This window comes from Rattus norvegicus, chromosome 10, assembly GCF_021556685.1.
Source record: "Rattus norvegicus strain SHRSP/BbbUtx chromosome 10, alternate assembly SHRSP_T2T, whole genome shotgun sequence".
NCBI lineage: Eukaryota > Metazoa > Chordata > Mammalia > Rodentia > Muridae > Rattus > Rattus norvegicus.
In genome coordinates, this window is record NC_141543.1 from 36,545,193 (window position 1) to 36,572,650 (window position 27,458).

The 27,458-nt window shown below is 47.8% G+C and overlaps 2 protein-coding genes across 4 annotated transcripts in view; one reads left to right on the plus strand and one right to left on the minus strand.

Annotated features, from left to right (window-relative positions):
* Adam19 (ADAM metallopeptidase domain 19) overlaps positions 1-9,029 on the plus strand; it is a 91,766-nt gene extending 82,737 nt beyond the window's left edge. For 2 of the 3 annotated variants that reach the window (XM_087571624.1, XM_087571625.1), the window contains 4 exons: positions 64-148; positions 394-618; positions 4,631-4,783; positions 5,519-9,029. In XM_087571624.1, coding sequence (XP_087427750.1) covers positions 64-148; positions 394-618; positions 4,631-4,783; positions 5,519-5,572 — 517 coding nt within the window. In that variant the 3' untranslated portion in view covers positions 5,573-9,029. 3 annotated transcript variants of the gene reach the window in all.
* Positions 9,030-9,840: 811 nt separating this feature from the next.
* On the minus strand, positions 9,841-26,546 carry Nipal4 (NIPA-like domain containing 4). Its single transcript, NM_001106995.1, is given in 6 exon segments — positions 9,841-12,433; positions 12,901-13,061; positions 16,034-16,124; positions 17,416-17,472; positions 22,082-22,321; positions 26,424-26,546. Coding segments are annotated over 6 exon segments (1,221 nt in total). The 5' UTR covers positions 26,467-26,546; the 3' UTR covers positions 9,841-11,804.
* Between the last annotated feature and the right edge of the window lie 912 nt (positions 26,547-27,458).

Here is a 27,458-nt window from a genome sequence, read left to right on the forward strand (position 1 = left end):
TTGCTTATCCACACACACCATTAAAGATCTCCCTCTCCCCTGTCCCCTCTTCCTTGTTTCCAGTTGTCCCTTCAGGGTGTCTCAGAATGGTGGAACTGGCCACGCCAACCCAACTTTCAAGTTGCAGACACCCCAGGGCAAGCGAAAGGTAAGGGCTTTGCACCACTGAACTTGATTGATTTCCCTTAATCCCTGTTAGGCTTTCTTAAGTGCTTATGTGTGCCCATGGGCTTGGTAAGAAAAGCTATCTTAGGGGCTTGTCAGTTGGTTTTGCAGCCTGGAATCCGGAGGTCAGCATGTCTATTCTGCCTTCCAATGAGGCTCTGGTCACCTCATTGAGACACACATAGAGAGGATTCCTCATCTCAGCTGCTCTTTGTCTCTTTCATACAGGTGACTAACACCCCTGAAACTCTCCGGAAGCCCTCCCACCCTCCTCCCCGGCCCCCTCCGGACTACCTACGAGTTGAATCCCATCCTGCACCACTGCCAGCACATCTGAACAGGGCTGCTGGGAGCTCACCAGAAGCTGGAGCTCAGATAGAAAGAAAGGAATCAGCCAGAAGACCTCCCCCAAGCCGGCCCATGCCCCCTGCACCGAACTGCCTACTGTCCCAGGTAAGTGGGTTCTCTGAGACCCTAGGCTGGGAACATTGCTCATAACAGGCCAATGAGGGGCACTGGGGTGATGCACTGATTGGATTTGATCATCTTTTCTTTGTTCTGGTGAATCCAATGGGCATCTTCCCAAACCGGAGGTAGGTGTGCACACCTTTCATTCCAGTGGTTAGGAGTAGAGGAAGGTGGATCTCTGTGTTTGGGGCCAGTCTGTTCTACATAGCTAGTTCCAGAACAGAAAAGGCTACACAAAGAAACCCTGTCTTGAGAAACCAAAATACTATTGCTGCTGCTACTATAACTATCGATCAATGGATCGATCGATCGATCAATCATCATCATCATCATCATCATCTCCTCTCCTGGACAGTCCCTAAGCCACGTGATGCTTTTTTCCTATTTGATTTCCTATTTGATTTCCCACTTTGTACCCCAACCTGACCTCTTTCAGCTCCCTAAGACCTTGTCCACTTCAGGTCATCGCAGATGCTGTTTTTCCTCATATACACGCACATCCCTTTGTTTGGCCTATTCCTCTTCACCCTCAGCTGTGACCTTAGGTAACACTTCTCCCAAGGGACTTCTCTCACCTAGAAAGGCTGATCTTAGTACTCTGTGCCTCTCTTACTGTACTCAGCCCTACAAAGTGTACCCACTAGTTAGCTCCCACTCACAAAAAGTCTTACTGAAGGGCACAACATGATACCTCACTTGCCTGAGGGGTTCTCTTGGAGGCGATGGGTCTAGACTATCCCCTTCTGTGTAGCTGGCACTCACAACTTGGAGCTATAACACAGTGGCTTGTCCCTATAGTATGTATACTCTGGTTTAAGTTCCCCTGTGAAGACATAGGCGTTTCTTGGGCAGTGGCCCAGTGTGGTAGCCTCTAGAACTAATTGTATTTGCTTTCTTTTGGTATGGTCCAAAGGGTTCCCCGGGGCCAAAGTTTCTCTGATCACAACAACCACATGGTCAGCTTCAGGTTTGGGATGGTCCCTAGGGCATGAGACAGTGAGGGTATCAGGTTGGGTTCTGTGCTGGGAAACTGCCCCTCACAAGTTCCTGTGTGTGCGGCCAGGGCGTGACATACAGATCCATGCAGAGGAGGGATAGGGTGCATCTGAACCGTTATGGTGCAGGGTGAGCATAACCAGACTCATTCCTACCTAATCACTTAAACACTGCTCCATGAGCTAGGCATACCCCAAAATGGGCCAGCTCTAATCTCTGTAAACTATGACCTTAAACTAAGCATGCTCAGGGAGGTACGCCTAGCGGATGTGAATGAACTCTGGATAAAGTTGGCCATGCTGCCTTTGGAGGGGCATAGTTTAACAGATCCTCATGACGTTCTCCTTGCTTGCTCAGGGTAGAAAAATCCTCCTCTGTGCTGTTAAGTCTTGGCTCTGTTTATTCTCCCACCAAGGATTAGGTTCTGGTATCAGCCTGGCTTCCTTAGGAGGCTCAGTGCTGGGAGGCCTGGGGCAGACATTCCGATAAGGCTCCAAGACAGATAACAACTGCCAGGGGCTCACTCTGCAGTTTCTGCACTGTTGCCTATACCCTGTAGTCTTTCCCTGCAAGACCTGAGCTCTCTGGTGCACTGGGGGTTTCATCCTGTACCCTCCCAGATCAGCACCCCTCCTGAAAAGGGTAGAGCTCAAGGGTGTGCAGTGGCTTTCTGGCCTCAGGCATTTTTGACTTTTCCTTCTGAGCTTCAGGTTTTGCCCTGAGAAGTCATTCATGTAGGAAAACCAACTCTGCAGTGTGTCTGCCCCCCCTGCATACTCGCCTTGTGTCTATCACGGAACTCGAGAGCTCCCCTTTTAGGCAGGTCAAGGAACTGGCTTCTCTCAAGTCCTACCAGCTCAGGGGCAGGCCATGATTTTGACCCTAAAAGTTTTGTTTTTCTAATAACAAAAAAGCATATATTTGTTTTTTTATAAAAAAAATCTAGTAGTGGGGCTGGGGAGATGGCTCAGTGGTTAAGAGCACTTGCTGCCTTGGAGAGGACCAGGGTTCGGTTCCCAGCACTGACATCAGTGAGTTCCCTGGGATCTTCTGGATTCTGTGGCACCTGAACATACAGGGCATAAACTCACATATATAAATGATAAAGATAACACAAATACCAAGTGTGGCGGTGTATGCCAGTAATCCCAGCACTCGGGAGACCAAGGCAGATGGATTACTGTAAGTTTAATGCCAGCCTGATCTACATGGTGAGTTACAAGACAGCCAGGGCTATGTAGAAAAACCCCGGCTCAAAACTGCACAATTCTTTATTCTAAAAAATTCAAGTCATATAGAAATGTGTATCTGCTTTGAGAAATTTGATTAGCTTATTTATTTATGGTATTGGGTTGCCTCATTCCTGAGTATTAGCTGTCCCCCAAAGCCTGTGATGTCTCCATGAATCAGACAGAAAAGGTGCCCTGCCCACCTCTATTTAGTTCTAGCCAGAGATGGCTAGAGACAAAAAATAAAAGTCTGGTAAATTATTTATGTTAGTAGCGATAAAAGATATGAAGAGAAATAAACTAGTTAAAATAAACTTAGGCTTAGAGGAGCCCCATGTACACCCACACCCACACATGTGTAGTGCACATAAACATGCTCTCACACATGCACACACGCGCACACACACACACTCTCTCACACACACAAACACATGTGTATTTGCACATGAACACATTCTCACACATACACACACACCATACACACATATTCTCTCTCACACACATACACATGTCCACACACACTCACACACACCATACACACACACACTCTTTCTCACATACATACACATGTCCACACACACTCATATACATACACTGTCATGCACACATACACACACTCCACCCCCCCACCCCTCTCATTCTGTTTTCCCAAATCATCATACCCGCCCACTTCTTTTTTTTTTTTTGAGGAGAAATCTGGTTTTTATTTCTGGAAAATAGCAATACTTTTTGTTACATCTCACAATCTGCAAGGGAAGGGAAAGTGAGTAGAGATCGTGGATGGACATCTTGTCTCTCACTGTAGGGCATGGAAGGTAAGGGCACCCCGCTGGATAGACAGGAATCAACAAGACAACAAGATCCCTTGTGCCTGGGGTAGGACTACAGGCAACAGCATTTGTGGGCTAAGTTCACTTCCTCAAGGAGAGGTCTCCATGGAATGACCGTGATTCCCAACATGGCCAGAAAACCCATCAATACCACTCATAGGGCAGATGATCAAAGGAGCCGCACTCTTCCCTCCCGAGTAACTTAGGCTGAAGTAGGGCCGGACTGGCCCACAGAAGGTAGCATGAGAGAAAGTAAAGGTATGGCATCTCTCTGTCACACTGTAGAAGGAAACCTCACCAGCATCATAGATACCCGCCCACTTCTGTTCATTTCCGTAGGCGGTCTCCTTTGTGTACACACTCCTCAGTTGGGTCCATGTCACCTTGTCTCGCAGGCGGCTGTCCTCATGAGCCCAGATCCCCTGCTCTGCCCTTTGCACATGCTGTTGCCCATGTCACTGACTAAGTTTACATTTTTCTTCCACTGTGGACATTTTGGAAGTTTCTAGGTTCTCTGGTGTTATAAACCGTGTGTGCACAGGGACAGCCGTCTGCCCCTGAGCTAACAGTCTCTAACATGGTCAACGGGAAGTAGGATTTTTCACATCAGGAAATGACCTTTTCAAAATTTTTTTTTTTAATTTTGAGACAGGGTTTTGACTTCACAGACCCACCTGCTTCTACCTCCTGAGTGCTGGAATTAAGTATGCCTTATCATACCGTGCCCATAACTCTAATTTTAATAGAGACCGCTAACTTGCTTTTCAAAAAGGTCTTATTTTTCCTTAGTATGTGACCACATTACGTACCCACCCACAGGCGAGTCCTTTAAACATGGACAATCTAGTATGTAATCTGGTTATTTTGTTTGTGATGCATAAGATATTAGGCATCTTTTCTTTCGAAAGGAGCCCCTCAAGTAAGACTTCTTGCTCCCTGCAGGATTTCTCCAGGCCTCGACCACCTCAGAAGGCACTCCCAGCGAATCCTGTGCCGGGCCAAAGGACTGTTCCCAGGCCAGGAGGCACCTCCCTGTTTCATCCCCCTACTACTGGTCCTCAGCCTCCCAGGCCTCCAGCAGTGTCTGTTCCAAAGGTGAGTCCGCGGAAGGACCAGAGGAGAAGCGTGTGGCTGAGAAAGCAGTTTCTGTGCTCTCGTGGTCTAAACTGAGGTTCTAGAACAGAAGCAGAAGTGCACACAGCCTTGCTTGGAGGTCTGCTTGGCTGTTACCTCCCATGAGCAAAGGGAGGTTTGAATTTATATGAGAATGAAGTCGTCACTGAGCTCTGGTGGCTTCGCTGGCACCTGAACAGATAGACCACTTTGAGTAAATCCTTGACTTGATAAGAAGGCTTAAGATTGGCCAGCAAGGTGGTTCAAGGTAATTTTTAAAAAGGCCTAAGAGGCAGCCGGGGCCAACCTCATTATATTGCTATGAAGCCCAAAGCCATTTGTTTATACAATCCTGTCAACATATGTCCCTGTCCTTCATGCTTCTCTCTGGCTGTCATGTCCTTAGCTTAGTCTTGGCAGAAGGGGTGAGGCAAGGGAGCTGGCTGCCAACCCATATTCCCATGAAGCACTAGGAAACTATTGTACTGAAACATGACGTTAGGGGGAGGGGCTGAGTTTCCAGCTTTCAGGGTGGCCACACAATGCTCTCACTGCAAGGGCTGGTGGCCCCGAAGCAGCCACAGGGACAGACTTCTGATGGTCCCACTTCTGTTCTTGGCTGTCAAGAACAAGAGGCCAGTTGCCCAATGTTCCATTGGCCAGCGGACCACTGCAGTCCAGACTTGCTGAGGTCACATCTTTTCTTTTCCTTTCTAGCTTCCTGAGTACCGATCACAGAGGATTGGAGGGATAACCAGCTCCAAGATCTAGACGTGTCTAGAAGTTTCTTGTTTCGCTTGAAGACTCCGGATGCCATGGAAGGTCCAGAAGGAAGAAGCCTGCTTGGCCACCCTGAAGCTTCTGCAGCCTTCTGGAACCCACCTCATCCCCAGAATCTCCCTTCTTGCCCTAGTGCCTCCTGCTTCCTCTGAGACCCAGAGGGTCTCATAGCCGATGGCTTCTAAGTGTTGTCCTGTGCAATATACAGCCCGGGTAGGAAAGGGAAACATGTGGAGGAGGTTTGGGGAAGATTCTCCCTCAGCCCGCTAGCCAAGAGCTACCAACAATGCTCAGGGAAGTCTTGAGCTGGGGTCCTCCTGTGCCGAGCTTGGAGAAGGTATCCATCTGGGTCCTCTGCTGGCAGGTACACACAGGAGCTTCAGTGATTGGCCTCCCAGGCTGGGCCTTACTGTCTCTTAGCTTTTATGGCCCGAGGAAGCTGCATCCCTGCCCCAAGGCTTGGTCAAGGTGCCTGTTCCCGGCTATGTGGCTGCATGTGACAAGCCATGCTCCCTCACCCCCCGCCATTCTTCACATTCCCACTCCCATATTTACATGGGTCACTCTGACTCAGACAGGTACTATTTGTAAGTAGTGTAGACAGCAGGGGGGAGCGGTCAGCCTGTGTCCCCTCTGAGCCGTGATGCCAAAGGTTGCTAAGGACTTTTAGAATCCCCAGCCGTACATCCCAGTGTTCCATGTGTCCCCTTCTCCTCCTCTTTCAGCATCCCTAGCCTATGGTGCTTTGGTGGTGGACCACTGCAGTCCTGACTTGCTGGTGACTATATGCTAGTGACCTCCAAATCAGGATCCTGCCTCATGGGGTAGCCACTGGACTTTCTGCACTGGATCGCAAGAGCATTGAGCCGAGTGGGCGTGTGTGTGTGTGTGTGTGTGTGTGTGTGTGTGTGTGTGTGTGTGTGTGTGTGACAGAGACAGTGAGAGAGAGACAGGCAGGCAGACAGACAGACAGACAGCTCTGCGTGTACTTGTATTTTATGGCCTCAAACAGGATAAGGGGCCTCCTTCCTTATTCCTGACCTATATCTAAGTAAGGTTCTCCAGGACAGCCACAGTTATACTGAGGGGGGACTGACATGTTTGGAATCCTGGCTATTAGTAACGTCTATGCAGGGGCACCAGCCCCTCCCTGGTGGTCAGCTCTGAGGTGAGATTGTTGACTATGAACAGATCACAGTTGACAGTCACAGTTAACTCTCTTCAACCAAGCACTTCCATCAGTTCTCTCCTGGTTACTGCTCCTATGTGATTGTCTTGGAAGATGCTGGGAGGTGGGAATGGGACTGGCATGGACCTCCTCTTGCTTGGTGCTCTGCCTCCTAGAACAGTTTTCACACATTTGCCAGGCCTGGCCTCGAAGAGGCCATCTTCCACCCCCAAAAAAGGTGCTAATAGCACTCCAGAGGGCTCTCTAGGGGCCTTCCTGCCAACCGCAGCGAGCGGTTGTTAGCTCTTGGAACCCTCCAGAGGAAGAGGCAAGCTTTTGACTCCCCATTACCACCCCGAGGCCTCCTTCTATCTCCTCACAGAGACAAGTGAGAGATACAGCATACATGGCTGGCGGGTAGAAAGATCTCAGGAAAACATCTCTTTTCTTTTCAGGGTAACTGTGCCGTTCACACTCTCTGAGTGTGATCCAAAATCTTACTTAAGGCCTTGGTCCATCTCCTGTGTCAGTGTCTCATTTCTGTGCTTTACCAGATGCCCAGTAACTACAGCTTGGGCCCTAGAGACAGAGGCCACCCCGATTCTCACCACAAAGTTAGAAACCCTCCACTTTCTTTCCCTTGAGCCACATCAGAAAAAAGACCCATTTCCTTGCTCATTGGCAATCACTTCGGCTTTTTTCTCTTTCGTTACTCTCGTACCACCTCCATCCCATAAAACTATACTGTGAACCGTAAGAGGGCAGGATTTTTTAACTCGGTAGAAATGCTGGCAGCTACTCTCCAAAAGCCAGGGAGGCTGTCACAGGTAGGAATCCCTTCCCGTCTGCATTGTGAAGGGTCCCGTACAGGTGTACCTAGGCTTCAAAGACAGGGCTCGTCCCAAAGGATTGTCACTTAGGAGATGAAAGAATATTACCACACGGGGAGGAGGGGGCGCTTGCAACAGAACACTTTGGTCTACCTACACCAAGTCTGTGAGGGCATGCAAGACTGAAAAGGCCTTTTCTTATGCATAGAAAGTGAGCAAGACTAGAAATAACTGTCCAAGGCGTCTCTGTTCCTGGCCACTGAAGAGAGATGTCAGAAGGCGTTGGAATAGGTCGAAGCCAAGGCTCCAGTGGGCTGAGGGAAGGTTTGGAGCTGGATTTCGTGGTGTACACCTTTAGTCCCAGGAGAGGTAGGTGAATCTCTTGAGTATGAGGGTAGCCTGGTCTAAAAAGGAAGTTCCAGGACAGCCAGGGCCACACCGAGAAAAAAAAATCAACTCTACAAAAACAAGTAAAAATTAAGACAGGATCTCAAGTATCCTAGGTTGGCCTTCAAGTCACTTCAAAAGTAGAGAAAGAAAACTGAGGGTGACCTTTGAACTCCTGAGTGCTGGCTTCTTCCCGCGTGCTCAGACTGCCAGTGTGTGCTACCATGCTTCATGTGGTCCTGGGTTCAAACACAGACCTTCATGTGTCTATAGGCAACCACCCTACCAACTGATCTACATCCCTCAGCCATAGCCCCTGCCAACCTTAGAACTGCAAAGCCATTTCTGACCTGTAAACCTCAGCTCCCAATCTCTGTAAGATGTGTAGCCTTGGCTAATCCCTTCCACATTGCAACTCCCTGCTTGCTTCCTATTCCTTCTAGCCTTGGTGACTTCCACCCGTAAGAGAAAAGCCCCTTTTAACCCCTGCTCCAAAACATTGTAGATGTTAGGGTCTGGATGCTCTCTGCAATTCAACAGTCCCTTCTGTTGCAGTAGCTCCCTGCCACGCTCCAGTAATCCTTCAGTGTCTCCTCTGGGCTCAATGAATTTGCTTATTTGACAAAGTGGGCGTGAGACTTGTATTCTTAAAATTGGAGGTTAGTCATTTTGTCAAATGCGTGTCATGACAGACCCAAAAGGACTCCACACACAAGCCAGGGACACCAACTGGAAAGGTGCCCCTCTCCCAGGGAAGCCTGCTAGGGAGAGGTTCTGTAGAACCCAAGCCCAGCAGCCCAAAGTCATGCACCCAGTGTCCTCTTGTATGACTGTGTATATGTCTGTCTGGGATCCAGGGCAAATGTGAATTTTCTTTTGATTCGGGAGATTGTTCACAGGAAATAGTCCTCTCCTCTCATGTCCTCCTATTGATTGTTTACAATATTTGTACATCTATGCAAAATACTTGAATGGGCCGTGGTGCCTTGTTTTGTTTTTTCTTGTTTTTTGTTTTTTTTTCCTCCTTGTTTGTATTTAATTAAAACAAATTGTCATTAGGAAATGCTATCTGTTTGGACAGCTCTTTTGCGTGTGAATTGTTTCGGTATCCCACTGCCTGGACCACTTAAGGCATGTGACATGAATGTCTTAGGGGTTTCACACAGACGACCAGTCTTCCCAGTAGGCCATGACCTGAGCCACAGTGAAGCCCCACATTTTCCCATGGCCAGTAGAGAGGTTTGCCTGCTTCATACCTGTGCTCAAGATGGTCTGGCTTCATTAGATCTTGGATCACCAAAGGCTTTAATACTCTTTTAGATTCTAGAACATTCTTCTACACTGTTGCCTTTAGAAGACAGCTGAGATACTCTGTGACCACCTCTCTTCACTAGGGGGTGTGATTTAATGAAGGGGAGAGACTTAGTGTGGGTCTCATGGGCTGAGTAGGTAGGTAAAGGGAGGCCAGGTTGTGTGTACTTTAAAGTCCCTGGGCTTGTGTAGAGTCAGTTCATACTGCTAGTGTCTCTCACTACCACACTCATTTCCTCCCAGCCTCAGTTTTGAGGTTTTCTAAGATTACTGGTAACCACAGGAGCTTTACTGTATAGGTCTCAATGAAAATGGCCCCCACAGACTCATAAGGAGAGGCATTAAAGGAGGTGTGGCCTTGATGGAGTAGGTGTGGCCTTGTCAGAGGAAGTGTGTCACTGGGGTCAGGCTCTAAGGTTTCAGAAGCTCAAGCCAGGATCAGTGTCTCTTTCTTCCTGATGCCTGTGGATCCAGATGCAGAACTCTGAGCTACCTCTCCGGCACCATGTCTGCCTGTGTGCCGCCATGCTAATAGAGTAGACCTCTGAACTGTAGGCAAGCCCCAGTGAAATGTTTTCCTTTATAGAAGTTGCCACGGTCATGGTGTCTCTCACAGTAATAATACCCTGATAGGCACCTCATTGAACCCTCACACTGATGCTAGGGAAGCAGCATCCTTCTTATTTCATAAGCTTTTTGCCACACGCCTGGCTCCCTACTAAAGACGTAGCCATTGTCTGAGTGACTGGTACTCAGAAATACAGCAACCTTCCCCGCTTGAGTGAGGGCAGATCTTGGAAGACACAGGAGGGCTTTGCTTTGGAGATCGGGAGCTGGCATCGCAGTATGAGAGAGGGACCAGTAGAGTGAATTTACTCCATGTTCAGGGAAGGTCAGGACATTTGTCAAGTAAACACACTCCGAAGTCTTTATTACTGACCCCAGAGCCCACACTCTCAAATCCCTCCGTTTGCCACCACCCCCAAGAGCCAATGTATTGCATTGATTTCAGTCACAGTCAGAAATCCACATTCATTAAAATACTGGGGATTGGAGGTGGGAGGGTACGGGGGCCCAGAGTGTTGATCTGCCCTAAGAGCTTGTCCAAGGCTAGAAACAGTTTGACCTGGCTGTGGGGATCAGATGGGGGCACAGGATGTAGGCTGGGAACTCGGCAGTGCTACCTGAACTGAAGATCGAGTTTCCCCTTTCCCTCAAACTGGCTCCTAACTTCACTCTCTTATGGTCCATGTGTCAAGCCTACACTTCCACTTACATGGCTATAAGAGGCTAGGAAGAAAAGGACCCCATTTTCTCTCTCCAGCTGCTATTCTCTGCCTGCTTCTGGCCAAATGGTGAGGTCACCAAAGGTGGCCCCAAGAGCAGGGGAAGGAGCTACAGCATGCTGTTTCCTGTGTGGACGGCTAAGTTGTCAACGGAGATAAACTCAGTTCCAGTTGGGCCAACAAGGCTATGTCAAGCCTGACCTCCCACTTGGTCACTGGGATGCGAATCCAATTCCACTAGATACAGCTCGGAATTTCCCCCATACTTTTTCAGGTCTGGTCCTTTCTCGGGTCTGAATCAGGTCAAACATTACATCCAGGTTTCCAGAGAGCCCATGACTCCACTCTGACAACCATGACACTGTTTCTTATACTCTCCCCTGCCTCTCCAAGTCATATTATGGTCAACTTCTCGATGCAAAGAAAATGCATTTTGCTAAATGCCACCACGACAGCAGTCTGCTGTTCTTGTCCCAGAGGCTGCTAAGTGAACGTGGGTTTGAACAACAGAGCTGGACTAGGAGGCATCCTCTGCTGTTGGTTCTAAGGTTACAGCCTACATGTGTCAATGACAGATGGACACAGGGAGGGAAGGGTAGTGGTGCCTGCCACTGGAGACACAGACAAGAGGTGACCTCCAGGCTGGAGTGCTTGGAGAACAGGCCAGTTGAAACTTCCCTGAGACTTCAGGTGGTATTCACAGTAAGAAAGTCAGCTGGGGTCTTGCTTCCGTCTACAAGAAACACCAGGCTACTCGGCATGTGCTTGCTATACACCGTGGCATGACGAGGCATACAGATTGCTCTGCAGTCCCTCACAAGCTCCATTCCTGGGGCTAAGGACTGAGAAGTCCAGCTTGACAGGCTAACTGGTAGAAAGGATTTCCTGATGACCAATATCTGAGGGAAGTTCTTGAGCTGGGCTACATTCAGCAGGTCAAATTCAACCAACAACATGGTGGTGTTGAGGGAACCAGAGGGAAGAGGCTCTAAGGGCTTGCTGGCTCTGACAGAAACTTGTGCATTTAGTCACCAAGGCTGTATCTCCAGGAAGTGCTGCCACCTACCTTATTGGGTAGGGATTTGTTTTCTTCTAGGAACAGCAGTGAGGTATAAATCAGTATATCAGAGGAAAAAAAATAGCCCTCGGCAACAGATGTGCTGAAAGTAACCAGGTAGTTATGATCTTAAGAGGTCAGGCTGGACCATTGGATGTCTCCTCTTACTCATGTATTCCAGGCTTTAAGAGTGGATCATAAATACTTTGGGCTTCTGTTGTGGTGATGGTGTGCTGGCAAGTTCTATGTTGTCCACAAGGACATTCTTGTCTTCTAGTTTAATGACTGTGGGCTCTGGGGCAGGGGCTGGAGTTGTGTTTTTGTGCGTGTGGGGCAAGCTGATTTGGCTGATGTCCAAATCCTTGAAAGCATGGAGCATGAAAACACCCAGGATGATGGTGACAAAGCCAGACAGGGTGCCCACAATGTCCACAGCAGACATGGTGTACCACTCCTTGAAGAGGACGATGGAGGAGACCACCACCACTGTGGTGAAGAAGACGTAGTAGATGGGGAAGACCAAGGAGGTGTTAAAAATATCCAGTGCCCTGTTGAGGAAGTTGACCTGGATGATGATGGAAAGCCCCAGGATGAGGGACAGGATATAGGGGAGGGGGTGATGCACAACTGGTAAGCCCTGGAAGAAGTTCCTAATGGTGACGCCGAGCCCCTTGACGGCTGTCACAGAGAAGGATCCGATCACCGAGCAGATGATGATGTAAATGAGGATATTCCTTTGCCCATAACGTGGGGCCACAATGAAGATGAGGATGAGGCAAGACACCACCAGAAGGACAGCAAATACGATGAACCCTTCAGGAAAGATGGGTACAAGTTATTCAGTGAAGGAATCGGATAGTATCCAGGGCCCCGGGCTTCTAACCTGACACATGTGGGTTCTAGTCCCAGCCTCAGACCTTCTAGTAACTCATGCAAGTTACTAAACTCTTAAGACTTTAGTTTCCTCATTTGGAAAAAAAAAAGGATCAAACAATGGGATTCCCTTTATCTTGAAGAGCTATTTTATGAGATGATGTATCGTCTTGCATAAAATGATAAAAATAATGTGTGTTTAGAGACATGCCTGGGGCATGATGAACAAGAAATACTTTGTATTCACATCAACCCAGGAAGCCTTGCTAACAGGTACCACCCAGCTTCCTTTCTGTTGTTCACCTTTTCCTCAAGGGGGCAGCATGAAGATGGCCAGAGCCCAATTAGGCCGTCTATACACAGTTCACCCCTTAGCATTTTCTGCAAACCCAGTGCTTGAAGCCTACCTGTGTCTTTCATCTTGGAAGCCATCTCTGCAACGGTCGTGATCTTCTCCTCTTTGGGGGCATGTATGACCATCACTGTGCTGCCAGCCATGCAGATCACACAGCCCAGCTTCCCTAGTAGATTCAGGCTCTCTCCCAGGCAATAGGAGGAGAAGACCGCACTGTATAGGAGGATGGGAGAAAGGGATTGAAGGGGGTGCCTATCCCAGCCCCCAAAAGACACATGGGGGCCGAGTAAACACTTATGGAGAACAAGAGTCTGGAACTTACTTCTCTCTGTAAAGAGCTTCCTAGATTCCTTCCGTCCAACCCCAAACTTTCAAAAGTAGAAACACATTTCTAGGGGATTGTAATGTGTGCTGGAGAAGCAGAAGAAGCATGTAGATCTCTTTTATGTTTGAAATGGAAACTGTCCCCAAATCCAAAAGTTCGTGGTTGGTTTATTGTCAAGTTGACACAAGCTAGAGTCATCTGAGAAGCGGGAACGTCAGATTAGCAAATGCTGCCATCAGATTGGCCTGTAGGCAAGCCTATGAGGGCATTTTCTGGATTGATGTGGATGAGCAGTGGGCAGTACCATCCCTGCGTAGTCCTGGGGTGTATAAGGAAGCAAACTGAACAAGCCAAGAGGAGCAAACTCCTATGTGACTTCTGCTTTAGTTTCTGCTTCTAAGTCCTTGGCTTTCCGCCATGACGGTCTGTAATTTGTCAGGCCTTTCTCTCCAAGTTACTTTTGGTAATGGTGTCTCATCATACCAATAAAAAGCAAACTAAGACAAGTTGAGGGAGCCTTTCAAAGTGCTCTTGTCCGACTCCCGATCGGCTGAACGCACTGTCCTGCAGTATTGCTAGGAGATGTTTTTCCACCATGGCTCATACGCTCCCATAGCAGGGAACGAGCCAAATGAGTACATTGCAGATTCACACTACTTACTTCAAATGCTCTTCCTGGCAGTTTCTATTTCCTGCTCCATTTCTGTTCCTTGGGTCATAGAATATGAATCTACTTCTCCTTCACGTGTATATGCCAATATAAATCACCACACTGTTAATGATAGACACTATGTCTTGGGCCATGTATTTAAGAGGTACTGTGTTGGTGTCAATTGGACAACTATATGACTTAGCACATGCACTGCTCCCAGTTTACAGATAGGAAAACTGAGCTCACGGAAGTTTAAATGATTCAGCAAAGTCCTTTGACTGGTAAGCGGCAAAGGCAGGTTTTGAACAATACGTTGATCTTATTACAAAGCTAGTGGGTTTTCCCTTTATGTTAAAGAGAACCTTTATGCTTTCCAGAGTCTTTCCTGAGCAAGATCCTGTAGCTTGGTGGTATCATTTCTGTTCCTTCTGTTTCTTCTAGGAAGAAAATGGGGGCCTGGGCAGGCTGGGAATGAGCCTCACTTGCATTACGAAGGTGGCATTAGTTTACACTAAAAAGGTATTGGCTGCCCTGGGTAGCATCAAAAAGTCTTGGCTTGAAGGCAAGCCTGTGGACCATTTTCTTGATTGGTGATTGATATGGACTGGCTCAGATCCCAGTGGGCAGTGCCAACCCAGGGTAAGTGGTCCTGGGACTATATGCAAATTGGGCAAGGCTAGAGCCCCAACTATTTCACACAGGCAGCACCAAGCGGTGGAGGATCCTATGCCTCTCAAAACATCCCAGGAGTGGGAATTTGTAAACACATCAGGTTTGGGAAGTGCTTGGGACTGAGCAGCGACACCAGTCAGGCCAGTCATGCACTGAGAGTCAGGAATCTACTTGCCTCACAATTGTAAATGTTTCGAAATTATCACCAAGTGGAAAAACAACACAGAAGGGATTGTGGGTGCCAGGTGTGGTTGGCTGGGGTTTATCAGAGCTCCAGAGGTAGCCCCTAAATGAAAGTATCCCTCAGATGTGGCTTAAGGACTCCCACAGAAGTACCTATGTTCATAGCTTGAGAGAAATGGGGTGTTAAGATGAGGTGTAATTTTTTTATTGAATTATCGGTTTGGTTGGTTTGGGGATGGTAGCCGTCAAACCCAGGCATATTAGGCGAGTACTTTACCCTAGATCACCAGCTCTAACAGTCTTGGTTTTTAAAACTGTTGTTTGCAAAGTCTTTACTGAGAGGCAACATAGTCTAGCAAGGCTGGGCTGCTAACACTTGGCGTCTGGAATTATACTCCGTAGGTGGATCCTGGTCTGACAACATTGTCTTCATATTGACATACATAAGTGGAAGAAGGTTTGCTCTACCACTCAAGGAAAAGAAATAGACCAAGAAGTAGAACTTGCTGGAAAGTTACCTTGGCCAAAGTAGTTAACCCCTCTGGGTCTTGGGAACGAGTGGAAGGATTAAGTAAGTTAGTACACAGATTACATTCAGATGATTTAATGTGTACTTTTCCTCTGTAAATTGTCACCATGGATGCTTGGAGCTCATTTCTTCTAAATCCGCTGGATATGTTGTAGCCCCATTTAGCTCTCTGGGTCTGTATCATTAGCATTCTATTTTGCATATGGAAGAATTAAGGCTTGACTCCAAGACTTATGGATCCATAGCTGCTAAGGTTTGAGCATGGCTTAGTACTTGGGGCTGGGAAGATGGCAAGCATTGAGGACCTGAGTTCAAATCCCCAGCACCCACCTAAACACAAGCTGTGGTGGTTTATGCCTATAATCCTTGTGCTGGGGAGGCAGAAACCAGAGGATTCCCGAACTTATTGGACAGACAGCCTACACAATTAATTGGTGAGCTCCAGGCAGTGTGAGACATTGTTGAAAAACTAAGGTAGAAACTAAGGAAGACAATGACCTCTGCCCTCTGCCCTCCACAGACAGCTTACACAGAAGTATATACATATGCACATGCATCTGTATACACAACTATACATATTCACATGTACAAAAACTACATACACACTATAAACAAAAGAACACTGGGGCTCATGCTCTTGGTTCATTGAGGGGATACTGAGGCCCATGGCAGCCATCCATGAGGGCCTGGAGCTCCGAATAGCATGTGCCTTCTTTCCAGGACTTGGACTAGCTTGGGGTAGCTGCTCCCACTTTGGTAAATTCAGGTTCTCAAGAAACTGAAACTAGGAAATAGCCAGAGGTGTCAAAAGAGGGGACAGTGACCTTATGAGGACGCTCAGTGCTCCCAGCGGTGTGACAACTGTCGCAGGTGCAAACGCATAGGCCCCGAAGTTGGCAACTTCTCCAGCAGACACTAGGAAATTAGAGGAGAAAAGAGGCCAGGGTGACTCCAAGGCACCACGTCCATTCCAGATGAATCTGGGCAGAGATGGCGTCGGTCAGTTCAACTGTACCTAAAACCCAAGACCAGCACTCCTTAAGATCCCTTCTGGATGCTGTCTCCTTGAGACAAGGTCAGACCCACTCTGCTGTGTTCTCCCACTGTACTGTAAAGGTGGCAAGGCCCTAGTCCCTGAGCTCACAGTGAGCTGAGAAACTGCCATGTTTTGGAATGTCCTTTAGCTTTCAGTACATACTCTGTTCAGTATGTATCTTAGGCTGACATGTTTTCATCTCTACCTTTAAAATAGGTTCTAGAAAATTCAATAAAGAAGTAGTTACCATTATGGATTCTTTGAGTACCACTTGGTCCATGAACTAGTCTTTACTCGGGGGAATTGTGGACAGTTATGTGGATTAGTTGTTTTGTATTTGTTGTTGTTGTTATTGTTATTGTTGTTTTAATCAATTTGACACAATCTACTCTCATCTGAGAAGGAAAGTGTCACATCAGACTGGCCTGGAGATAAGTCCATGGGACATCTTTTTGATTGCACATTTTAGCAAGTGGCCCTGGGGTTTATAAGAACACAGAGTGAGCTAGGAGAAGTAAGCCAATAGCCAACACTCCTCGGTGGCCTCTGCTTCAGTTGTTGAGTTCCTGCCTTGGCTTTCCTCTGTGATGGACAGAACCTAAAGTAACTTCACAGAAACCAGGAAGTCAACCAAACCCTCTTCTCCTGGAGTCACTCTGGGTCAGTGTTTTAATCACAGCAAGAAAACAAAACCAAGACAATAATAGTCCAAGACAGGCAGCTTAGAAATGGCTTTTATCAAGGAACCAAAAGGAACTTTCCAATTGTCTGAGTTTCTAGTCTGCCCTTCCCTGCAAGAACCTTTTCCATTTGCCTGCTGAGAGCACAGCCAGGGTGTTGTGTGTGAAGACAGGTGGTGAGTAGGCTAGCTCAGCCCAAGGTAAGGACTGAACCGAGGGCTTTGTGCACACTAGGCAAATGCTCTCCCACATGAGCTCCACCTCAATCCTCTGTACCTGTATCCTTATCTTTACAGAAGGGACTTCCTTGGGGGCTGAGAAAGTAATTGCTCAGAATAAGATGTCTGCAGGGACAAGATTTTCCCAAGGAGCTTGGCCTTGGGCTCCCAGTGTCTATAACAGAGACAGGACAATTTCATCTCCCTTTCCCTTCGTCTCCATTCCAGCTATCAATAGATCACTGTTCTTGGTAGTGAAAGAAGCCACTTACTGGTAGCAAAGCCAGCCCACCACATTGGGTCCTTCAGGTAACCGTAGCCTCCGTTCACTATAGAAGGGAATAGATGCAAAGTTAAGCGTTGGTGACAGCTTGTGGGGTCCTGCCTTGACTCCCTTAACTGTCCCCCAGAACTTGCTTCTTAGCATTTATATCCAGTGGCCCTGTTTCCTATCTGTGGCTTGGACTTGTCTTTTGAATCCAGCTGTGTGTCTAACTACTCATCAGCATCTGTCGCTTCTTTTACAGATGCCCCGATCTCTGCCCTCAACATGACTCTTGACATTCCTTTGCAACTCTGCTACTTGCTAAATGAAACTCAGTAAATGACACTTCTAGAAACCAGAGGCCCTTCTCCCCCTTCCTTCTGCATCCAAGTCTGTATGGCTGATTCTGTCACCAAAAAGCAAACTGCCCCCACCTCCTACTCCATCATGTCTGGCCAAGAGAAGCAATGGCTTTGTTACGAGATACCGTGACCATATGCTTATTCCGGTAGCAACTTGTTTCTTGCATGGCAGCCAGTGGTTTTGAAAAAAGGCAAATTGTACCACTTTCCTCCATATAGCTGCCCAGTGTCTTCTACTTACCCTTCAAACAAAGCCCTAATCCTTATGGGGACAGGCAGAGGCTTTGTCCCATCTACCTCCGCAAACACTCTGGTTGTACTTTCAGATTCAAGAATCATTAGCTCTTTCCTGCCCCCAAGCTCTTGATCTGTGTGTCTCCCTGTGTGCTCTCCTCTAGTGTTGGTCTGAATCCAAACCCACTATGGGGGTCTCTGCTGTTTCCCAGAGGTGCCCAGTCTGGTCTCTAATTACTATTGCTTCTCCTTGAGGTGGCCATTCCCCTTCCCGGCTCTTGTCACTTAAAAATGTAGCTCATCTGTTCATCTTCAGCTCTTTCCCCTCGTGGCATTAGGAGCATCAAGAACTTTGTGTGCTTTGCTCAGAACCCACAGCTTAGCCAGTGCTGAACAGTATGAAACAACCATGACAACGATGATGGTAGTAGAAAGACCTGAGGAGAGGTGGCTATTCTTAGAACATTGATTTTTCTAAACACAAATTCTTTTGTTCTTATTAGGTCTGTAAAAGTGTTACTCTCCATGCCATGTTAAATGCACTTTACCTAGGAGCTGTAGTCTCAGAAGACTGTGAGACAGGAGACTAGGGCAGGGCAGATCCTAGGGACGCCATCTTTCTGAATGGTTAGTCAATCACACTTGCTCTGTTCTTCAGTGAGCATAAGCAGACATTTTTCTTAAGGTCACTGCCTGCCAAACACTTGTGTGAATGAATGAAGGGCAGTAATGACCCTTGCCTCAAATGTATCCCTACATATCCCAGTGTTTTTCTTTTCTTTTTTCTTTTTTCCTCCTTGAGACATAGTCTCTTACACAGGCTGGCCTAGATTTTCATACGTAGTCCAGGACAACCCTGAATTTCTCCTGCTTCTACCTCTCAAGTACTTAGATTGCAGGCATGTATCATGCCTGGTTTATGTGATGCTGAGATGGTACCCAGGGCCTTGTATAAGCCAGGTCATCATTCTGCCAACTGAGCTATATCCCAAGCCCAGTCATTCATCATGGAATACATCGTGGGTCCGCCTAGACCCACCTGCTTAGGTAATGCTGATTGTGGTACTAGAGCTGAGGGCATGGCTCTTTCTAAAAATGTTATAGCTGAGCAGCCCTGGTCTTAAGCCCCCTAAAGTAAAATGCCTACCAAAATCCCAATGCTGACATAACACCATATAGAAAATCCCATAGCATTAAACTTATTTTTCATGCACCAAGTTACTAACTAGCCATGTAAAATCACCTTCAGTTCTTTGTGAAAGGTAAAGGGGTGGGGGGACAGAAGGAGTTTTACTTTCAGACTTGAGTCCCATCCTCAAGATATCTCATTCATATGCAAAATACTCCTAAATATGAATAATAAATCTGATACACCAACAGTTTTGTTTCTGATCATTTTACATAAGACACAATCATCTTGTACATGACATCTGAATAACTATTCAGATACTACTTGTCTCCCTCCTTTTTATATATCAAGGGTGATGACCCAACCCAGAGCCTTGTACACACTAGACAAGCATTCTACCACCGAACTGTTGAGCCCCTCTCCCCCTCTCATTTTTTTAACAGAGGATCTCACTATGCAGGTGTGATGGCTATTCCTGGTGGTCACCTTGACTATATCTAGAATGAACTACAATCCAGAAATGGAGGGCACGCCTTGGATTCCAGATCTTGAGTCTGGAAGACACAGGCTTCTGTTCTGGATCTTGACTTGGGATGATACACGCTTTTGATCCAGATCTTGAGGCCTAGTGGCCAGGAAACATTTAGGCTCAGGCAAGGTACTACAAGCCTTTAATCCCAGAAGACAGAGGCAAGCAAGCCTCTGAGTTCAAGGCCAGCCTCAGACAGAGCAAGTTCCAAGTCCAGGCATGGTGGTACACTTTTAGTCTGGACCACACCTTCTGCTGGGGGCCTACATAAGGACAATGGAAGAAGGAAGACTCACTCTTCTTCCCCTGCTTGCACTTACTTGCCAGCACATCTGTTGGAACTACTTCTTCAGGGTTCCAGCATATACAGAAGAGCAGCTGAAACACCCAAGCTCACGGGACTGAGTAACTACTAGATTCTTGGACTTCCCATCCACAGCTGCCCATGGTTGGGTTAGTTGCACTGCAGACTGTAAGTCATTCCAATGAGTTCCCTTAATATAGAGAGGCATTCCGTAAGTTCCGTGGCTCTAGACAACCTCGACAGGAGTTTAGAGAGATCGTACGCATGAACTCACTACGTAGTGTAGGCTGGCTTTGACTTCACGATCCTTCTCGCTCTATCTCTGCTGGGATGGTACTGTCCTGGTTAGTGTTTTGTCAACTCAAAATGCTAGAGCGATCTGAGAACAAGACCTTCAGTAGTGGTCTCTGCCTCAAACAAATTGGTCTGGAGGTAAGTCTGTGGAATAGTTCTTGACTGATGTTTTATGTGGGAGTCCAGCCACTGTAGCTGATGCCATCCCTGGGAAGGCAGTCTGTGTTGTCAAAAAAAAAAAAAAAAAAAAAAGCATGCCGAGCTAGCCATGAGGAGCAAGCCAGTAAGTGGCCTGTCCTACTGCTTCAGTTCCTGCCTGACTTCCTTTTGCTCACAGTGTTTTATCACAGCAATAAAATGCAAGCTAGGATAGGTGCTGTGCTCCATCACTAGTCTGTCAAATTGATGCTGCTCTTTGTGGAGTTTCTAGATGAGGAAACCGGGGTATAGAAAAACACATTTCTTGCCCAAGGCTGCACTAACAGCAATCAAGAAAGCAGAATTGTAATCGGAACAGCCTGTGTCTAAAGCACAGCGTCTCGTGGGAAAGAGTCAGGCGATGAACAGGTCCGAACAAGAACAGGCCATCTTCCCCAAACCTGTTTCTCCCTCTGCATTCACTGCAGAACACTGCTGCCATCATCTCCTGGTTGCTCAAGTTACAGAAGCCTGAGTCACATCCTTCTACCCTCCCCTGGGAGGCAGGGAACATCAAAGCAGGTGAGTTCTACCTCCTCAAACTATGCCTGGAATCTACAACATCCCTTTACTGTCCTACCTCTCGCCCATGGTAATGCCCTCCCATGGCTTCTACTCCAGGACTCTAATCCAGTCTCTACCCAGCAACCAGGGATCCTTTGCAAATCATGAATGTGATTCATTCCCATTTGTTCCCATTCCAAATGCGACTCAAACTCTACATGATCCTGTTGAGCTGGCTTATCGGCCCCTGCACTCTCTGGTCATCCTGAACTGCCTTCCGGTCCCCATCTAGCCTGGTCTCACCTCTAAGCCTCGGCACTTGCTGCTCCTCCCATCTCTGATTCGGCTCCCCTTTCCCTGCTGGTTCACCATCCAGGTCTCAATGTAAGAATCAACATTTATAGAAAACTTCCCTTCTGCACCCAGATCTGAGCTTTACATATTCCAAACTATGCCCATAGGAACCGGTATCACCCCTCCTAACAGAGGTACTCAGCACACCACAGGATGGTTTCCTATGGGCTGTCTGTCTCTCTCATTCGATCAGATGTACCGCAGGACTCTGTCCCCAGGTCTCACACTGCACCTAGTACACGGCAGGCAAGCCATACCTGATTGAGTTCAACAGATGGTATAAATTCCTTTCGGTGTAATTTCCTTTCTTGAGGATTATTTCAGGGAATCACACCCAGTCTTCCCAAATGAGCAAGACTTGGCACTTGGGCAGCAGTTTGCCTGGATGTGCATGGGCCCCTGAGAGTATGACCTGATGTGGGCTGGGGCATTTGTGATCCCATTTCACAGGAGAAGTTGTGACTTTCCAGGAGGGCTGGCTGGTAAGAATTCAAGCTGAGGTAAAGCCTGGAGCGACTGATTCTCCTGTCTGATCCTGAAGCTTCTCTGTCTTTACCCTAACGTAGACATCATGGAATTCTTGGGAAATACTGGATTGTAAAGGAAGGTTTCCAGCTATGGCAGTGGGGATTCTCAGTAGGGTTGACAATGAGCCTCCAGTGCCCACTGGAGGCCCCATCCTCAGATTATCACCTGAGTCCCTGGAAAGGGAAGCCATCCACCACAGGTGCCCCTTGCCCATCCCCTAGAGCCTGAGGAGCCTACCTGCCCTTGTGGCCCCTGTGGCCACAAGCCGAATGAGGCCTTTCTTCTTAAGGATGACACTGGTGCCAATGAGGAAGCAGGAGAGGAAGGCGAGGCCCACACCGATGTAGAAGCCATACTTCTTCCTGATCCTCTCTTGCCAGGTGATCAAAGTGGCATTGTAGGGCTCTTCAGGGCCGATGCCTCTCACAATCTGACAGAGGACCTCTTGAGAGGAGCAGTAGAGGCTGACTATGGAACCTGGAGGGAAAAGCATGGTGAAAGCAACACTGAGGATGTGGGCATGGCTTAAGGATGCTGGAATTGACCTCTGACTTGGACTTCATGTTTCTACCCAAACACCAGACCAGAACGAAAAGAGAAAGTGTATTTCCAATCCTCAATGCTTTGAGCTGTTTTCTCACCAAGGACATCATTTGCATGGACTTAGCAAATTATAGGACCTCCTATGGAATAGGTGACTTTTTAAAATCCCCATTCCACAGACAAAGAAATGGAGCCTGTGTGTTTACTTGCTCAAGGACACAAAGATTGTGGTTGGTTATAATGTCAGTTTTCAGTGAATTCGCTGGGGGATAGGGATTTACCTGAGGACTTGTCCTGTTTGTCTTAACTGACATGGAAATTGCCACTTTCAGGTGGCAGCCCAGGTTAAAAAAAGAGCACGACAGAAGGAAGATTACTGGCCTTTTGCTCACTCTGCCTTTCTTCATGCTTGGAGCTCATTTACCTTGTTTCTCCTATAGCAGATTCCTTCCCGGGTGACAGATCCAGCATTTCTGGGGTTCTTTCATACACTGAGGACCAGCTGCTCTGCAAGAACTCTCCGGGATTTGAGCAGCAGACTGGGAGGGCTGAGACACTCAATCTCAATGGACAGAGCAACTAGCAGGTTCTTATGCTTTCCAGGGCAAGACAGTCAGTGTGGAAGTGCCCTGACTTCTGAGGCACCCAGCCTCAAGGACCTTGTAACTACCCAGCTCTCAACCTCCGAGGAGCAATGTAACTGTTGTCACTACTGCAACATAAGCTCATTTCAAACATTCTTTTAATGTACATTCATTCTATAGAGACAGTTGCCCTAGGAAACCTGGACTAATACAGATTGTCTGGTTTTGAAATGCCAACCTGTGGTACTGATGCCTCCCGCACTGCTAAACACAGCCAGGTAAACCTAGCCATTGTCACATCCTCAGGGACCCCTCTTAACATCCGGTCTTTTGCTCTCCAGTAATAAGCTCACTCAGGTGCTTCTTCACCTTCATGCCGGATGTAGTTGGAGTAGGAAGTCACCTCACAGAGTCTACCCAGACCCTGGCCAACCTGCTGAGGAGTGAGGTTCCTGTCCTTGGGACCTCACCATTTTGGGACTTATTTCTAGGTCAGCAGCTGTGGACCCTTTCAGGGCACAACTGGATCAGTGTTCCCAAAGTCCCATACAGATCTGTCTCGTCACGTCACTCTTCTTGCCTGATTCTTTCCTCAGGTCCCAGAGCCAGCTGCCCACCTGTCTCACTAGCACAGACACCAAGGGCAGTCTTGGGAGCAAAGGGCAGACCCTCAGTGGCACACAAAGCTATACACATCCTGGGCAACATAAGAAGGCACAACCGAGACTCTGCCAGCTACCATGCACATGGCCCCCTGCTCTAGAGTTTACCTTGCGGACTCTTAACAGCCATTCAGTGAAGCAGTCACAGAGACCATTTCCAGACCCTTAGTAGAAGAGATTGAGTTCAATCATCTTCCTAAGGGGACACTGTAATAAAGGTAAGTTTATGGCCATACCCACCCTGGTTTTGTTTGACCTGTAATAAAGGCGAAGCCAAAAGTAAACCCCATGCCCCATGATAAACAGGCTGCCCACAGGGCAGGGACGTGGAGGATCCATCCATCTTCATTGTGGTCTATACATTAAGATCTGACCATTACAAATAGTCCCAAAACTGGGGTGCTTTCCCAGGAACATTCAGAGTTGGGATTGTACTGGAAGCTCAGAGGGGTCAGCTCATCTCTCTGGCCATGACAGCCTTGGGGCAGTAGCAGCTGGATCACTCTCAGACAGACCTGCCCTTGAAATTCTTCAGTTTACTCAGTTCCCACAATCATGTTTGCTATTGGCCTTTCTGCCTGTTTCAGCTCTACCATATATCGCAAGTGTTTAGACCTCAGTGTCAGGGACCTAAGCCTAGAGCAGATCCCTTTCAGACCATGCTGGAGTTCCGACTCTGCCTAGATGCTTCCCAAACCCAAGACCAGGGAGCTTAAGATTTGGCACATCTGCAGCAGAGTAGCAGTTTGGTGGAGCAGAATAAAGCCAAAGTTGACTTTTGAATGTGTCCCCAGAGTCATGGAGAACCGGTACAAGAGCCCTTCAGAAAACCCAGGTGGTCTTGGATGTATCTCAATGGTAGAGCTCTAGCCTAGGATGGGCAATGCTGTAGGGAGTTCCCACCCAGGTACCAGAAGAAAGAAAAGGAGGCATTCATTAAAAAATAGTGAGGGGTTGGAAGGGCAGCGGAAAGTGGAAGGGGAGCAAATATGAGACATCACAATTATTGATGTCTATGGAATTGTCATAGAGGATCCTCCGTTCTGTATGCTGTTTTAAAAAAGCAATAAAGTGGAAACCAAACGAAACAGCCCATCTGACCCGCGTATTTTCTGTTGGGGAAACTGAGGTCCCATAAAGAAAACAGATTTGCTGGAGTTGGGGCTGAAATTCAGCGGGACGTTTGTGTGTCTTTTGCTATGAGAAAAGAAGTCATCATCTCCTCCCAATCAGACCGGTTCTGCCCTGCTCGCTCCTGTTCCACCGGCTCAGGGCATCCTTGTCCACGAACCTCATCTGGGGAGTTCCCTGAGCTCAGGAAATGCGGGCAAGAAAGTCTGCTCCCTCACCTTTCCCCTGCTTCATCCGGCTCACTGATAGTGGGCGGAGCTAGAGGGCTCACCTCAGCCAGTGCCCCTGAGCTCAGGACATCAGTGGAACTTTTCTCCCAGTACAGCAAAGCTATAACCAGAGAGCTGATGGCCAAGGGAACTTGATTCAGAAAAAAAGGTACTAGGAGGATAACCCTTATCTTTGTCTCTAGAATGTTCTACAACCACAGATGTCTACTTGGGATAAGGAGTGAGGCTGAAAATGGCCCGCCTGGTTACTCTGAAGACTGAGTGAGGTTCAGGCAACATTTAAGTGCTGGCTTCAAGCTCTTCGATGAAGAAGGGCAGAAGTTAGGGACTCAGAGCACCACACAGGCTGCGCTTCAAAGACAGGACGAAAGCAGAGAAAGTTCTAGATGAAACAGAGAACAACAGCCACATAGGGCCAGGAGTCTGAATCCAGGAGGTGGTTCATATTCCCCACTGTGGTATATGCTGCAGCAAATTATTAGAGCTGCCAGAGCCTCTGTTTCTGCATCTCTAGAATGGGCACAGTGAAATTGCCAACTATATGCCCTGGGGATGAAGGCCAGTGTTAGCATGCCTTCCTAGCATATACAAGGCTCTAGGTTCAGTTTCCATTGCAAGAAAGAAAAGAGAAGAACACACACACACACACACACACACACACACACACACACACACACACGAAAGAGAGAGAGAGAGAGAGAGAGAGAGAGAGAGACATAGACATATGCACACTAGTAATAAATACATTTAAAAATAAAATCTAGGCCCAGTGACACAGGCTTCTATTTCCTGACTGAGAGGGACTGAGGCAGGAGGATCACACATTTTAAGCTATTCTGTACAATTTAGACGTCTTTGTCTAAGCACAACAAAAATAAAGATAAAACAACTGCCCTCATATTAGAGTGTTTTTTTTTTTCTGGGATTAAACGGTGATAGGACCAAGGTCTACATAGTTAAGAAAATTCCAGAAAGTCAAGAGTAATTCCTGAACACTGTCTGAAGTTCTTTCTTTCCCTTTTCAAAATGTGTTGTGTCATTTTGGGATGTGGAGCCTCTCTGCTCCTCCACTCTCTGGTTTAGGTGATGGAAAGATACGTCAGCAGGTGTAAGGCTAGCCTGCAATGAGCTGACAGTACCCCTGAGTTTTCTATCCCACCGCTTTCACAGGACACCTGCCCCAGTGCGCTCTGTTTTTCTTCTTTCAATTGCTTCAGCTCCCTGCAGCTGCCACTGGAGGTGACATCTCCGGCAGACCCGGAACTTCGGACAGTTTGGGAACCAAGTGGGAATATATGATGCTGACCTCCCCCTTCCCAGCCTTCTGGCCCCAGCAGGTGAGGAGGAGGTGGCGAGGATGGTGGGGACAAGGTGAGAAGCGCAGCGCCCGCCTACGTCCCCCACCCCCCACCCCCACAGCCGCACGCACCGTTCTCGCAGCTGCCATTGGAGTTGGCGACCCGCAGCTCCATGGGGACCTGGGCTGAAGGCGCCCGAGGTCCGCGGCTCCTGGACAGGTTGCCGCGACTTGTCCCAGCGTGACTCGGGCACGAGAAACCGCTGGGGTCGGGACCCAGGGGTGGGGAGAGTGACGCGCGCCCCGAAGGGGAGGGTCCTCGGGGAGGAGTCACCCTGTGCCTTGGGCAACACCGGGCGCTGGGGAATCAACTCTGGGGCAGGGGCTCATGCCCTTCTTGGGTGCGACTGCAGCTGGGTGCCAGCCACCGAGTCATCGGCCAGAGCCAGGGGCAAGAGAGAGGGGGCGGGTTCCCTGGGCCCCGCCTTTCGTCTTTCTGGGATGCCAGTACCCACATGTAGCTTCTTCAGTGGCAGAGTTTGATGCACTCCGGGATGGCACAGAGGAAGGCCCTTTGGGAGGTTTAAGTTTCAAATAAAGGTCTGAGAACCTGGTTCCTCCTCGCTTTTCTTTATCCTCCTGGTCTATCACTGCCTAACTTAGAGGTCTCATCTGTGCTGGGCACTGTGGGTGATCGGAGCCCTTAAATGTTCAGTGCATTTCTGTGTCTCAGGCATGGATGATGGCGGGGGATTGATAGGCTGAATGGAAGAAGGAAATGATGTGGTTGGCAGTCCAAATGAATCAGGCTAGTCTGTTCTTACATAGTTCTGGGAGTAACAAGTTAAGACCAGCCATTTAGAAGCAGAAAGTTTCTAAAACTCACCATTTATAAATTTTACACATATACAATAAAGTTATATAAACACACCTGCTTACATGATAAAAGTCATGGTTGAATGTATATGTGTAAGAGTGATGGAATATGTGTGTGTGTGAGAAATGGAATATATATATGTATATATATATATATATTCATTGTATACATGAAGCTTCCTTACACCCTTGTGTGTATGTGTGTGAATGTCCATGCCACTCACAAGGAAGTCAGAGAACAACTCTCTTTCTACCATGTCCTAGGGACCCAGCTCAGGTTAGCAGGCTTGT